General features: G+C 43.1%; 1 protein-coding gene across 1 annotated transcript in view; it reads left to right on the plus strand.

Moving 5' to 3' along the window:
* LOC134910927 (uncharacterized) overlaps positions 1-14,573 on the plus strand; it is a 455,362-nt gene that overhangs the window by 85,113 nt on the left and 355,676 nt on the right. Inside the window, exons 26-27 of the mRNA XM_063919317.1 lie at positions 3,992-4,105; positions 6,836-7,011. Coding sequence (XP_063775387.1) covers positions 3,992-4,105; positions 6,836-7,011 — 290 coding nt within the window. The remainder of the gene's footprint in view (positions 1-3,991; positions 4,106-6,835; positions 7,012-14,573) is intronic.

Here is a 14,573-nt window from a genome sequence, read left to right on the forward strand (position 1 = left end):
ACCAAGCTCACGCAAACCACCCCACCAACTCCCTCAGTGTCAATTTCCTCCTTCCCCAGGAATGCCAATAGTCCTGCAGGCCATGTCACTGGCAATTCTGACGAGTCCTCTCCTGCCTGGGATTCCTCCGATGCATCCTTGCGTGTAACGCCTACTGCTGCTGGCGCTGCTGTTGTTGCTGCTGGGAGTCGATGGTCATCCCAGAGGGGAAGTCGTAAGCCCACTTGTACTACTTCCAGTAAGCAATTGACTGTCCAACAGTCCTTTGCGAGGAAGATGAAATATCACAGCAGTCATCCTGTTGCAAAGCGGATAACTGAGTCCTTGACAACTATGTTGGTGTTAGACGTGCGTCCGGTATCCGCCGTTAGTTCACAGGGAACTAGACAATTTATTGAGGCAGTGTGCCCCCGTTACCAAATACCATCTAGGTTCCACTTCTGTAGGCTGGCGATACCGAGAATGTACACGGACGTCAGAAAAAGACTCACCAGTGTCCTAAAAAATGCAGTTGTACCCAATGTCCACTTAACCACGGACATGTGGACAAGTGGAGCAGGGCAGGGTCAGGACTATATGACTGTGACAGCCCACTGGGTAGATGTATGGACTCCCGCCGCAAGAACAGCAGCGGCGGCACCAGTAGCAGCATCTCGCAAACGCCAACTCTTTCCTAGGCAGGCTACGCTTTGTATCACCGCTTTCCAGAATACGCACACAGCTGAAAACCTCTTACGGCAACTGAGGAAGATCATCGCAGAATGGCTTACCCCAATTGGACTCTCCTGTGGATTTGTGGCATCGGACAACGCCAGCAATATTGTGTGTGCATTAAATATGGGCAAATTCCAGCACGTCCCATGTTTTGCACATACCTTGAATTTGGTGGTGCAGAATTTTTTAAAAAACGACAGGGGCGTGCAAGAGATGCTGTCGGTGGCCAGAAGAATTGCGGGACACTTTCGGCGTACAGGCACCACGTACAGAAGACTGGAGCACCACCAAAAACGACTGAAACTGCCCTGCCATCATCTGAAGCAAGAAGTGGTAACGAGGTGGAATTCAACCCTCTATATGCTTCAGAGGTTGGAGGAGCAGCAAAAGGCCATTCAAGCCTATACAATTGAGCACGATATAGGAGGTGGAATGCACCTGTCTCAAGTGCAGTGGAGAATGATTTCAACGTTGTGCAAGGTTCTGATGCCCTTTGAACTTGCCACACGTGAAGTCAGTTCAGACACTGCCAGCCTGAGTCAGGTCATTCCCCTCATCAGGCTTTTGCAGAAGAAGCTGGAGGCATTGAAGAAGGAGCTAAAAGGGAGCGATTCCGCTAGGCATGTGGGACTTGTGGATGCAGCCCTTAATTCGCTTAACAAGGATTCACGGGTGGTCAATCTGTTGAAATCAGAGCACTACATTTTGGCCACCGTGCTCGATCCTAGATTTAAAACCTACCTTGGATCTCTCTTTCCGGCAGACACAAGTCTGCTGGGGTGCAAAGACCTGCTGGTGACAAAATTGTCAAGTCAAGCGGAACGCGACCTGTCAACATCTCCTCCTTCACATTCTCCCGCAACTGGGGGTGCGAGGAAAAGGCTCAGAATTCCGAGCCCACCCGCTGGCGGTGATGCAGGGCAGTCTGGAGCGACTGCTGATGCTGACATCTGGTCCGGACTGAAGGACCTGACAACGATTACGGACATGTCGTCTACTGTCACTGCATATGATTCTCTCAACATTGAAAGAATGGTGGAGGATTATATGAGTGACCGCATCCAAGTAGGCACGTCACACAGTCCGTACTTATACTGGCAGGAAAAAGAGGCAATTTGGAGGCCCTTGCACAAACTGGCTTTATTCTACCTAAGTTGCCCTCCCACAAGTGTGTACTCCGAAAGAGTGTTTAGTGCCGCCGCTCACCTTGTCAGCAATCGGCGTATGAGGTTACATCCAGAAAATGTGGAGAAGATGATGTTCATTAAAATGAATTATAATCAATTCCTCCGCGGAGACATTGACCAGCAGCAATTGCCTCCACAAAGTACACATGGAGCTGAGATGGTGGATTCCAGTGGGGACGAATTGATAATCTGTGAGGAGGGGGATGTACACGGTGATATATCGGAGGATGATGATGAGGTGGACATCTTGCCTCTGTAGAGCCAGTTTGTGCAAGGAGAGATTAATTGCTTCTTTTTTGGTGGGGGTCCAAACCAACCCGTCATATCAGTCACAGTCATGTGGCAGACCCTGTCACTGAAATGATGGGTTGGTTAAAGTGTGCATGTCCTGTTTATACAACATAAGGGTGGGTGGGAGGGCCCAAGGACAATTCCATCTTGCACCTCTTTTTTCTTTTATTTTTCTTTGCGTCATGTGCTGTTTGGGGAGGGTTTTTTGGAAGGGACATCCTGCGTGACACTGCAGTGCCACTCCTAGATGGGCCCGGTGTTTGTGTCGGCCACTAGGGTCGCTAATCTTACTCACACAGCTACCTCATTGCGCCTCTTTTTTTCTTTGCGTCATGTGCTGTTTGGGGAGGGTTTTTTGGAAGGGACATCCTGCGTGACACTGCAGTGCCACTCCTAGATGGGCCAGGTGTTTGTGTCGGGCACTTGGGTCGCTGAGCTTAGTCACACAGCTACCTCATTGCACCTCTTTTTTTCTTTGCGTCATGTGCTGTTTGGGGAGTGTTTTTTGGAAGGGCCATCCTGCGTGACACTGCAGTGCCACTCCTAGATGGGCCAGGTGTTTGTGTCGGCCACTAGGGTCGCTTAGCTTAGTCATCCAGCGACCTCGGTGCAAATTTTAGGACTAAAAATAATATTGTGAGGTGTGAGGTATTCAGAATAGACTGAAAATGAGTGGAAATTATGGTTTTTGAGGTTAATAATAATATGGGATCAAAATGACCCCCAAATTCTATGATTTAAGCTGTTTTTTAGGGTTTTTTGAAAAAAACACCCGAATCCAAAACACACCCGAATCCGACGAAAAAAATTCGGTGAGGTTTTGCCAAAACGCGGTCGAACCCAAAACACGGCCGCGGAACCGAACCCAAAACCAAAACACAAAACCCGAAAAATTTCAGGCGCTCATCTCTAATTTTTACAACAGATAATGAATAACATTTGGCTCTACTACATGTAGCACAGATAATGTGCCCGGAAACTAAAACCATCTTGGACAATTGTACTGATATAAGAAACACATCTCATTAATGTCAAAATTAACATCATACAGGCAAATATTCACAATTTATATTACTGCTAATCTGTAAAATGGTGTGCCTGTTATCACTTACTTCTGTACGCAGAATATTCGCAGTAAGCGGTGCCATCTTTACATATAGGCACACTGGGCAGCTGGGGGCCACCGAGCAGGGGTGGGTGGTGGTCACACAATCAGAGTGGCCAGCCAGCATTGCTCTCCCACTCTGCAGCCACACAGTGTATGGCTGTCAGCATGCTGGTTATTGGGTGGCTGGAGCTATGCACCAATCAGAGTGCTGACAGCCATTCACTGTATAGAAGCATGTGGTAAGACATGCAGGACTGCAGAAGGGACATGTTATGATTTTTAATAATTGGTTCCCGTTTATGGTTGTTTAGGAACTCCAGTGCATTGCTTTGCTCAGAGCCTACTATGATGTTTAAACGACCCTGCCATTAAGGGATAGTTATTTGGGGTAATACCGATAAACTTCATCAGTGTCGCCTCTTTACTTGCCCCACTGTGCAACAATTGTGACTAACCCTCCCCCATTCAGTACATGCACGCACACTCACGCACTGTATGCCAACTTCATGAACCCAGTGTTGTCATACTATGCCACTACCGCATATTTCCCATTCCATATGCTATGCAATGGTTTTATTACATAACAGACAAACAACTGTATGCCTTATTCTCCCTATTCTTTTTCTAAATGGCTTTGATCTGTGAGACATTGTACAGATCATTGATAGTAATTTTGTGCTTTGTTTATTAGATTCTACAAATAGGCTGTCTTTGTCTTGATTACTCTCTGATAAAGGAAACATTAAAAGGATTTGCAGGAAGTTGGAAGTCTTATTATGCAACAATCATACATGAGCGTGTTAAGGTATGTAATCTTCATCCTCTGTTTTAATACCTAAAATATATTATGTACGAAATGCAATACTGTGCTTCCAATGTGATGTAAATGTTTTGTGCATTATGGGCCTAATTCAGACCTGATCACTAGGCTGCATTTTTGTACAGCCTGCGATCAGGGCTAAACTGCGCAATGCGCAGGTGTGTCGCACGGGCACAAAGCAGATAGCCGCTTAGTGATGGGTTTGTGCAAAGAATCTATTCGCACGGGCGTTCGAAGGAGATTGACAGGAAGAAGCCGTTTGTGGGTGTCAACTGACCGTTTTCTGGGAGTGGCAGGCGTGTCCAAGCGTTAGCAGGGAGGGTTCCTGACGTCAATTCCGGTCCCAGACAGGCTGAAGTGTTCACATCGGCTGAGTAAGTCCTGGGCTACTCAGAGACTACACAAAATCTGTTTGTACATCTCTGCTACACATGCGTTCGCACACTTGCAAAGTGAAAATACACTCCCCTATGGGCGGCGACTATGCGAACGCAGGACTGCAAAAAAACCCTAGTGAGCGAACAAGTCTGAATTAGGCCCTATGTGCTTAGATTATCCCCTGGAACACATAGGTTTGCATAGCAGTACATGGGGCCTAATTCAGATCTGATCGCTGGGCTGCGTATTTTGCTGTCCTGCGATCAGATAGTCTCCGCCTACAAGGGGAGTGTATTTTCGCTATGCAAGTGTGCGTTCCTATGTGTAGCAGAGCTGCTCAAAATCAGTTTGTGCAGTCTCTGCGCAGCCCAGAACTTACTCTTCCAGTGCGATTGAATCCTGCTGATCGGGGCCGGAGCTCTTGTCAGACACCCTCCCTGAAAATGCTTGAGCCCGTCTGCGCTTTTCCAGACACTCCCTGAAAACGGTCAGTTGCCACCCACAAACGGCCTCTGCCTGTCAATCATCTTGCGAACGCCCATGGGAATGGATCCTTTGCACCATCCCATCGCTGACCGCCGATGCCCGTTGGAGCCTCCCGACACAACTGCGCATTGCGGATCAAACACATCCGCAGTTCGGATCTGATCGCCGCTGTGCGAAACGCACAGCAGCGATAACATCTAAATTACCCCCCATGTGCACTGCAGGAGGGGCAGATATGACATGTGCAGAGAGAGTTAGATTTGAGTGGGTTATATTGTTTCTGTGGAGGGTATATACTGGCTGCTTTATTTTTACACTGCAATTTAGATTTCAGTTTGAACACACTCCACCTGCACATTGGGCTTAATTCAGACCTGATCGCTGCTCTGCGTTTTTGCACAGCAGCTGATCAGTTCTGAACTGCGAATGCCTCTGCGCTACAGTGTGCCGGCACATGCCAGACAGCCAACGGCCGTCTCAGCCCTGCGATCGCCTCTACCTGATTGACAGGCAGAGGCGATTGCTGGGCGGGAGGGGGCGGGCCGGCTGCGTTTGGCCGCCATTTTAGGGGCGTGGTCCAGGCATCGCAGGTGTGCCTGGACCGTACGGGGGGGGGGGGCGGACTGTGGCGGCTGCGTGACATCACACACAGCCGCTACGACCCACACATTGACGATTAGCTCCCTGCCAGCGCGCAGGAGCTGCGCTGGTAGGTAGATACTCTTCAAGAACAAAAGCATCACCGCTGTGCAATGCTTTTGTACTTGTGCGGCGGGGTAGGGCCTGACATGCGGGGCGGACTAGCCTTGTGTTGGGCGTCCCCCCGCATGTCATGGAAGCTGATCGTAGATGTGCTAAATTGAGCACATCTACGATCAGGTCTGAATTAGGCCCATGGTTTGCCCATTAGATAACAAATTTGCTTCTGCGATCAGATCTGAATTAGGCCCATGGTGTTTGTGGAGGAGCAGTAGTTTGCACAGGCCAGGGAAGGAGCTTGGCAGGGTGAGGGCCTTCCTTGGGAAGTAAACTCATTGTTAGTCATACTAAAGCACTGCAGAAAAGAAAAGGACCTTTTCCACAGCTAGATTATTCTAATGTAAAGCCAAGGTATACTTCTAGTGCACATAGAGTACACATTGTAAGCTACTTCTAGTATTTTTTATTATGAGCAAGGAGTTTGTATATTCTCCCCATCAGATGCTGTCTATCATTTTCGAAAAGCCATCAGAGAAATGATTAACAGCATCTGATTGGTTGCTATGGGCATGGGAATGGGATCGTTGGGTCGTCCCTATTTAGGGCGACACTCATTAGGTCAACCACTATCGATCGACACCTGGAAAAGGTCGACTTGGCCATCAGGTTGACATGGAAAAGGTCGACATGGAAAAAGGTCAACTGAGTTTTCTTTTGGGGGGGGGGGGGGGTTTGTGTCGTTTCCTTCGTAAAGTGACCGGGAACCCCAATTAGTGTACCGTGTCCCCTCGCATGGCTCGCTTCACAGGTTACTATTCCCAGTCGTATTACACGTGGATCGTAAAGTGTGAACAAGTAAAAAAATTGTGAAAAACTCATGTCAGCCTTTTCATGTGTCAACCTTTGCCATGTTGAGCGAATGCCCATGTTGACCTAATGCATATCGACCAATAGTGGTTAGCCTAATGACTGTCGACCTAAGTGAGGTTGACCTAAGGACCGACTCCCCAAATAATGAACCCTAGTGTGTGGTAGGGAATATAGATTGTAAGCTCCAGTGGGGCAGGGACTGATGTGAATGGGCAAATAGTCTCTGTAAAAGAAAATGTGAGCACTATATAATTAACGGGTAACAAATAAATTACCTTTTAGGAAGATCTTGGAAGTGCTTTACAATACAGAGAGAAAGTGTGGCAGCAACTCACAGTCCCAGTGGAAAGCCTGGAGCAGCTAAACTCAATTTTAACGCTATTAGAAGAACTGCAAAACATGGAAAATAAAATTGATGAAGTGTATCTACCTATAGAAACAACATATGAGCAGCTAAGGTAAGCTGAGAGACATCAACTCTATGTAGGGCATGACGTATACATAAATATCATGGGGTAAATTTACTAAGATGGGAGTTCTAATTAAGATGGGATGTTGCCCATAGCAACCAATCAGAGTCCAGGTATTATATTCTAGAAGGTACTAGATAAATGAAAAGTGGAATCTGATTGGTTGCTATGGGCAACTTCCCATCTTAAATAGAACTCCCATCTTAGTAAATTTATCCCCATGGTTTTTAAATAGTGTAAGTCATATATTCATTGTTTTTTTCTATGCAAAAAAAGATTCTGGTAATACCAGACAGACAAAGAGGTAAGAGGGCCCTGGACGCTTTCCATCTATAGAGTACACGTTTACACAAGATTTGTGGTAGCTACCATACCCTGGACTTATTTTATTCATTTCTGAATCATTTCACTGATTTATACCTGTGTCCAGTAGTAATTCTAGGAATTATACAAAAAAAAACATAAACAAACAAAGGGGACTACCCAACTGCGCACAGCTAAGGATGATTAATTAAAATGTCAAAAGTTTTTTTTGAAAAAATACGTCTGTTTGGATAATGAAGAGGGGAATGTTGTTGAATCTTCTCCTTCTCTTCCTTTTTTCTTTTTCTAACTCCGATGGATCTCTTTCAATTTCGTCAAATGTCCCTCAAAAACAGTGAAAAGAGCAATATTGTGTAGTAGGTCCTAAATTTCAAGGGATTCTAGATTGTATAGCTCAACAAGATGATTCGTACCGTACTCACGTCTAGTACGGAGGATTTCACACGTATAAAGGTTTCTTTATGGACCCGAAACTTCTCCCAGCTGGATGGTTTGTTGTTCGTGTGCTTTCAAATTCTCACCAAATGGTGTCACAGCGTGGGAGATACCGGGGGAAAGAATATCCCAATTAATGAATATATCACAGTTGATTTTATCCAATTAATTATACTGGTAGCCAGTGGGAATAAACTGGCATACCGTACTCACACTCCAAGAGTGTTTAGTACACCCATAAAGGTATCTTTTACAAGTATTCCAAACTTCAGACAGATTAAACGAGTATAGGAAAGTGGAGGGTAAGCGTACCCCACTTACAATCTTCAATGATGTTAACAAGCACGTAGCGGTTTCTTTCTCCAATCTCTTCCCATGAAGTGGAACTCCACTCACAAGTACTTCCAATCTCGGTATAATGAGATATAAATCAAGAGTGGAAGTTTGGTAAAAAGTTATTTTATTCAATACAAACAGCAAAATAGCAGCAATGGGGCGAAAAAACTCCTAACAAAACGACCAGAAGATGTTTTTGGCACTATCAAAAAAAAGATGAAATAGATCCGGATTATCTCACCTCAGTCAATAGTGGTCTGGATAGTTTGTAGGTAGTGTATGGCCCTCACACCAACGCGTTTCGACCGGGAGGTCTTTTTCAAGGTGTGTTATGAGGGCAACTGTACTTCTACTTATACCCAAAAACAGGAAACAGTCATAATGTGGGAGTGGTCAGTCATAGTTAGAAACCAAACATAAAAACACATTTTACATGGTTAAAAACCTCAGAATCAGTGATTAATATATCTCTGATGTAATTGAGGGACGTTTAGTGTGTTTATATATTATGTCCTTTATTTTTAATTGTATATACATTGCGCTGTGCGTTCCACCTGTCCGTGGTGGAACGCACCATTTCCGCCGGAAGCACACAGGGGATCCGGAGGTAGCTCCCGGCATGTTTTGCCGGAGAATGGTCCGCTTCACATGTTGCCGGAAGTGATGTGCGTTCCACTCGTTCTTAGTGGAACGCACTCACTGATAGATGGTCCGCGGCCTGTATTGCCGGAAGTGTTGTGCGTTCCACTCGTCCTTAGTGGAACGCACTTCCTCCGGATGTGGCGGGCATTCATGTATGGAGAGTCAAATGGGTGATGCGCACAGTGGTGTGCGTTCCACTCATTCTTAGTGGAACGCACAAAACCGGAAATGGCGGGTCTCTCTCCGTGTTTATGGAGATGATCCGGTTTATGGTGTAATGTGGGGGAAAAATGGTTTATTTTATAACTGGTTGGTGAAATGAAGTGAATTAATACAATACAATATAAATTATACTTAAAATAGAGTGATAAATAAACTTAAAATAGAGTGATAAATATAAGTAATAAAAACTCGCATTGTACCTATATAAAATCGATGGTGTGAATACAATCGATGTTACCTGATATTTAAATATATTTTTATACACTCATATATTGGACCTAATCAGATGATACAGGAGGGATTAGGTAAAGGGGGAACATCTGTGGGGAGGACATCTATTTTACTGGGTTTTCACAGGAACCATTTAATTTCAAAGTCCAGGTTCATTCCTCTCGGTTGTAGGGTTCCCAGATTGAAAATCGACCTCATCTCTGTTCTTGCTAGTCTCTCCTCAATGTCCGTACTTCTCCAATTTTTTGGGGCCAATTGTATTCCACAGAATAGGGCAATCTCTGAGGGTTTGCACATATGATCTTTCTTAAAGTGCATTGAGATTCCATGAGTTTCCACCCCTTTCTTAATATTTCTGAGGTGTTCACTCATCCTTTCTTTTAATTTCCGTGTGGTCCTGCCAACGTATTGTTTGTTGCAGGTACATTGAACCAAGTATACCACATTTTTACTATCACAAGTGATAAAGTCCTTGATCTCGAAGTTTTTCTTATTCGATGTAGAAGTGTACTGGGTGATGGTAGAATTTTTACTCTTGCAATTCTTACACATTTGACACATACCGCATCTGTAGAATCCCTTTGAGCGAATAGTTCTAAGACTTTTTGGTCCTTCCACTACACTGTTGACCACCTTTTTTCTAATATTGTCTGCTTTCCGGTAGACAAAATGTGGTTTTTCTGTAAGGTATTCTTTTACGATAGGGTCGTGAAGTAGAAGGCTCCAGTTTTTCTTGATAATTTGTTCCACCTCCTTATACTGACTGTTAAATTTAGTTATGAACATAATCTTATTCTCTTCTTTTCTCTTGTTGTCTTTTTTTACTGTTGGTTTCAACATCACGTTTCTATCGATGGTTTCATACTCCTGATATGGTTCCTCTAGTCGTGTCCTACCGTAACCTTTTCCTTCCAACTGTTTCATCAGAGTGTTTCCTTGTTCTTTATAATCATCCAATTTAGAACAGTTTTTCCGTAGTCGGTGAAATTGACTTTTTGGGACTGAGGTGAGCCAGTTAGGATGATGGTTACTGGAAGAAGGGATATAGGAGTTGCAATCTGTAGGTTTCATATATGTACGTGTGTTCAGTTGGTTATCTTCAATAAATATTAGTAAGTCTAGAAAGTGGACGGATTCTTGGCTGATGTCAAATGTTAATTGAATGTTCTTACTGTTGTGGTTGAGATGTTCACAGAAGGTACTCAGGCTCTCTGAATCCCCTTTCCAGATAAACAGAACGTCGTCAATATATCTTTTCCATAGCACCAGGTTCGCCCCGAATTCATGGCCCCTGAGGACGGAATTTTCCTCCCAGTTTGCCATGAATAAATTCGCGTAACTTGGGGCGAACCTGGTGCCCATTGCTGTGCCATGTTGTTGTAAATAGTAAGTCTCATTGAACCAGAAGAAATTATTCGAGAGAATGAATCGTATACTTTCAATGATGAATGTTTTGTAATCCCCCTCCATCTCTTCCTTTTCTAAAAACGATGTAATGGCATCTATGCCATGTTGGTGATCAATTATTGTGTATAGGGAGGTTACATTGGCGGTTATTAGGAAGTAATCTGGTTGCCATTCAATGGATTCTAGTGCCAGGATGACCTCTGTGGAGTCCCTTAGGTAGGACGGTGTTTTTTGTACTAGTGGTTGTAGTGCATGGTCGACATACATAGACAGATTTGAAGTAATGGAATTAGTTCCCGCAACAATAGGTCTCCCTGGGGGGTGATCTTGATCTTTATGGATCTTAGGTAGAGTATAGATAACTGGGATAGATGGGTGAGGAATGATGAGGAACTTCTTCTCTGTTTCAGTGATAATATTTTTCCGTACGTATTTATCAATATGATCTGACATCCTTTTACTGATGTTCTCAGATGGGTTGTTCCTTAATTTCTTATAGGTGTTACCATCATCCAGTTGTCTTTCTATTTCTTTTTTATAATCATCCAGGTTTTGAATAACAATTGCTCCGCCCTTATCTGCCGGTTTGATAACAATCAGTTTGTTTTCTTCTAGACCTCTTAGGGCTTCTTTCTCTTTCTTGGTCATATTATAATGGACTTTCTTCTTAAATTCAGTATTTTCCAAATCCTTCTTTACCATTTTTTCGAAACTTTCGATATAACATCCCTTTTTGAAAGTGGGGTAGAATATTGACTTTGGTTTAAAAGTGGTTGTGGAAGTAGTTGGTTCATTTTCCTTTTGTTCTTGATCATGAAAGAATTTTTTAAGAGTGAGTTTCCTGATAAAACGCTGAAGGTCAATATATACCTCAAATTTATCAAGATTACTTGATGGGGCATATTTAAGGCCTTTTTTCAGAACGTCTTCCTCTTCCTTTGTAAGGACATGACTACTCAGGTTGTAGATTTTGGTGAATTCTTCATGTTTATCCTCAATGTTTGTGGTCTCCTTTATCTTTTTCTTTTTCTTCCGATTTCTGTTGTGTAGTTTTTGATGTTTTTTGGAGGAATTCAACCCCCTACGCCCTCTTCTAGTTATCTTCGATCTCTCATTGATCCTGCCTGATCTAAAAAAGTCTCGTCGTCTCTTCCATAGACCGAAGGTTGGTATTTCCTTGGGGGTCTGTTCCATTCAATGTCCCTGTTCTTCTCCTCTCTACGATCCCTATATCTCAGTCCGTTATCCCAAAACGACCTTCTTTCTTCTTCCCAATCTCTTCTGTGGTCACGTCTATAGATATTTCTATGGTCTTCTTCCCCCGATTTTTCATCATATCTCATACCCCGATAGGATGTTCTTCGACCTCTGTTTCTTAATGATGGTTTCCTCCATTTTGTATGGGATGGTGATCTTCTCCCTCTGTAGTCCTGTTCTCTTCTTTGTGAGGAGATTTGTGTTTGATGGAATCTCACCCCTTGATTTTTCTTATTCAGTTCTTTTCCTACAAAGAAATTCCTTTCTTTTTTCGTAATTCGATGTTGAGTTCCGTCTTTGAAGTCGTTTAAATCCCTGATATATTTCTTTTTCTTTTTTTGCATGAGTTCCTTTTCACTATCGGCAATTTTCTTAACAATATCACTCTCCATTTCTTTAAAATCCTGTAAGTCTTGGAATGGTTCCACTGATAATTTTAATGAGTCAATTTCAGTCTCCAATTCTTTAAGTTCTTTCCCTCTTTCCCGAACAATGAGTCTCATAAGTGACATTGAACATGTATCAATGATTCTCAACCATTCTTCTTCGAAGGTTTGGGATCTGTTCGAGAAGGTGGGCATTTTATCTATCCTAAGGCCTCTGGGAATAATGTTCTCCGCTAAGTATCTTTCTAGTGAGATAACCTCCCACCAAATTCTGCCTTCTTTAAGTAAAGCTGTTTCTAATCTAGACATAATTCCTTCTAAATCTTCATCTACTAAATCGACCGAATTTTGTCGGTTGTTAAATAATTCATCATATTTATCCTTACGGAAATTTCTGTGAGCAAACATAGTGAAAAGGGCAGCTGTGATCTATTAAGTGAGTGAGGAGCGAAATTTATACAGAAAAAACAAAGATAATAGACCACTGCGCTCACTGCGGCTGCAGTTGTATGGAACCCTGGTGTCACTCAACACCATATACCGTGAACATAAACAAACAAAGGGGACTACCCAACTGCGCACAGCTAAGGATGATTAATTAAAATGTCAAAAGTTTTTTTTGAAAAAATACGTCTGTTTGGATAATGAAGAGGGGAATGTTGTTGAATCTTCTCCTTCTCTTCCTTTTTTCTTTTTCTAACTCCGATGGATCTCTTTCAATTTCGTCAAATGTCCCTCAAAAACAGTGAAAAGAGCAATATTGTGTAGTAGGTCCTAAATTTCAAGGGATTCTAGATTGTATAGCTCAACAAGATGATTCGTACCGTACTCACGTCTAGTACGGAGGATTTCACACGTATAAAGGTTTCTTTATGGACCCGAAACTTCTCCCAGCTGGATGGTTTGTTGTTCGTGTGCTTTCAAATTCTCACCAAATGGTGTCACAGCGTGGGAGATACCGGGGGAAAGAATATCCCAATTAATGAATATATCACAGTTGATTTTATCCAATTAATTATACTGGTAGCCAGTGGGAATAAACTGGCATACCGTACTCACACTCCAAGAGTGTTTAGTACACCCATAAAGGTATCTTTTACAAGTATTCCAAACTTCAGACAGATTAAACGAGTATAGGAAAGTGGAGGGTAAGCGTACCTCACTTACAATCTTCAATGATGTTAACAAGCACGTAGCGGTTTCTTTCTCCAATCTCTTCCCATGAAGTGGAACTCCACTCACAAGTACTTCCAATCTCGGTATAATGAGATATAAATCAAGAGTGGAAGTTTGGTAAAAAGTTATTTTATTCAATACAAACAGCAAAATAGCAGCAATGGGGCGAAAAAACTCCTAACAAAACGACCAGAAGATGTTTTTGGCACTATCAAAAAAAAGATGAAATAGATCCGGATTATCTCACCTCAGTCAATAGTGGTCTGGATAGTTTGTAGGTAGTGTATGGCCCTCACACCAACGCGTTTCGACCGGGAGGTCTTTTTCAAGGTGTGTTATGAGGGCAACTGTACTTCTACTTATACCCCAAAACAGGAAACAGTCATAATGTGGGAGTGGTCAGTCATAGTTAGAAACCAAACATAAAAACACATTTTACATGGTTAAAAACCTCAGAATCAGTGATTAATATATCTCTGATGTAATTGAGGGACGTTTAGTGTGTTTATATATTATGTCCTTTATTTTTAATTGTATATACATTGCGCTGTGCGTTCCACCTGTCCGTGGTGGAACGCACCATTTCCGCCGGAAGCACACAGGGGATCCGGAGGTAGCTCCCGGCATGTTTTGCCGGAGAATGGTCCGCTTCACATGTTGCCGGAAGTGATGTGCGTTCCACTCGTTCTTAGTGGAACGCACTCACTGATAGATGGTCCGCGGCCTGTATTGCCGGAAGTGTTGTGCGTTCCACTCGTCCTTAGTGGAACGCACTTCCTCCGGATGTGGCGGGCATTCATGTATGGAGAGTCAAATGGGTGATGCGCACAGTGGTGTGCGTTCCACTCATTCTTAGTGGAACGCACAAAACCGGAAATGGCGGGTCTCTCTCCGTGTTTATGGAGATGATCCGGTTTATGGTGTAATGTTGGGAAAAAATGGTTTATTTTATAACTGGTTGGTGAAATGAAGTGAATTAATACAATACAATATAAATTATACTTAAAATAGAGTGATAAATAAACTTAAAATAGAGTGATAAATATAAGTAATAAAAACTCGCATTGTACCTATATAAAATCGATGGTGTGAATACAATCGATGTTACCTGATATTTAAATATATTTTTATACA

Source organism: Pseudophryne corroboree, chromosome 4 (genome assembly GCF_028390025.1).
Source record: "Pseudophryne corroboree isolate aPseCor3 chromosome 4, aPseCor3.hap2, whole genome shotgun sequence".
Taxonomy (NCBI): Eukaryota; Metazoa; Chordata; class Amphibia; order Anura; family Myobatrachidae; genus Pseudophryne; species Pseudophryne corroboree.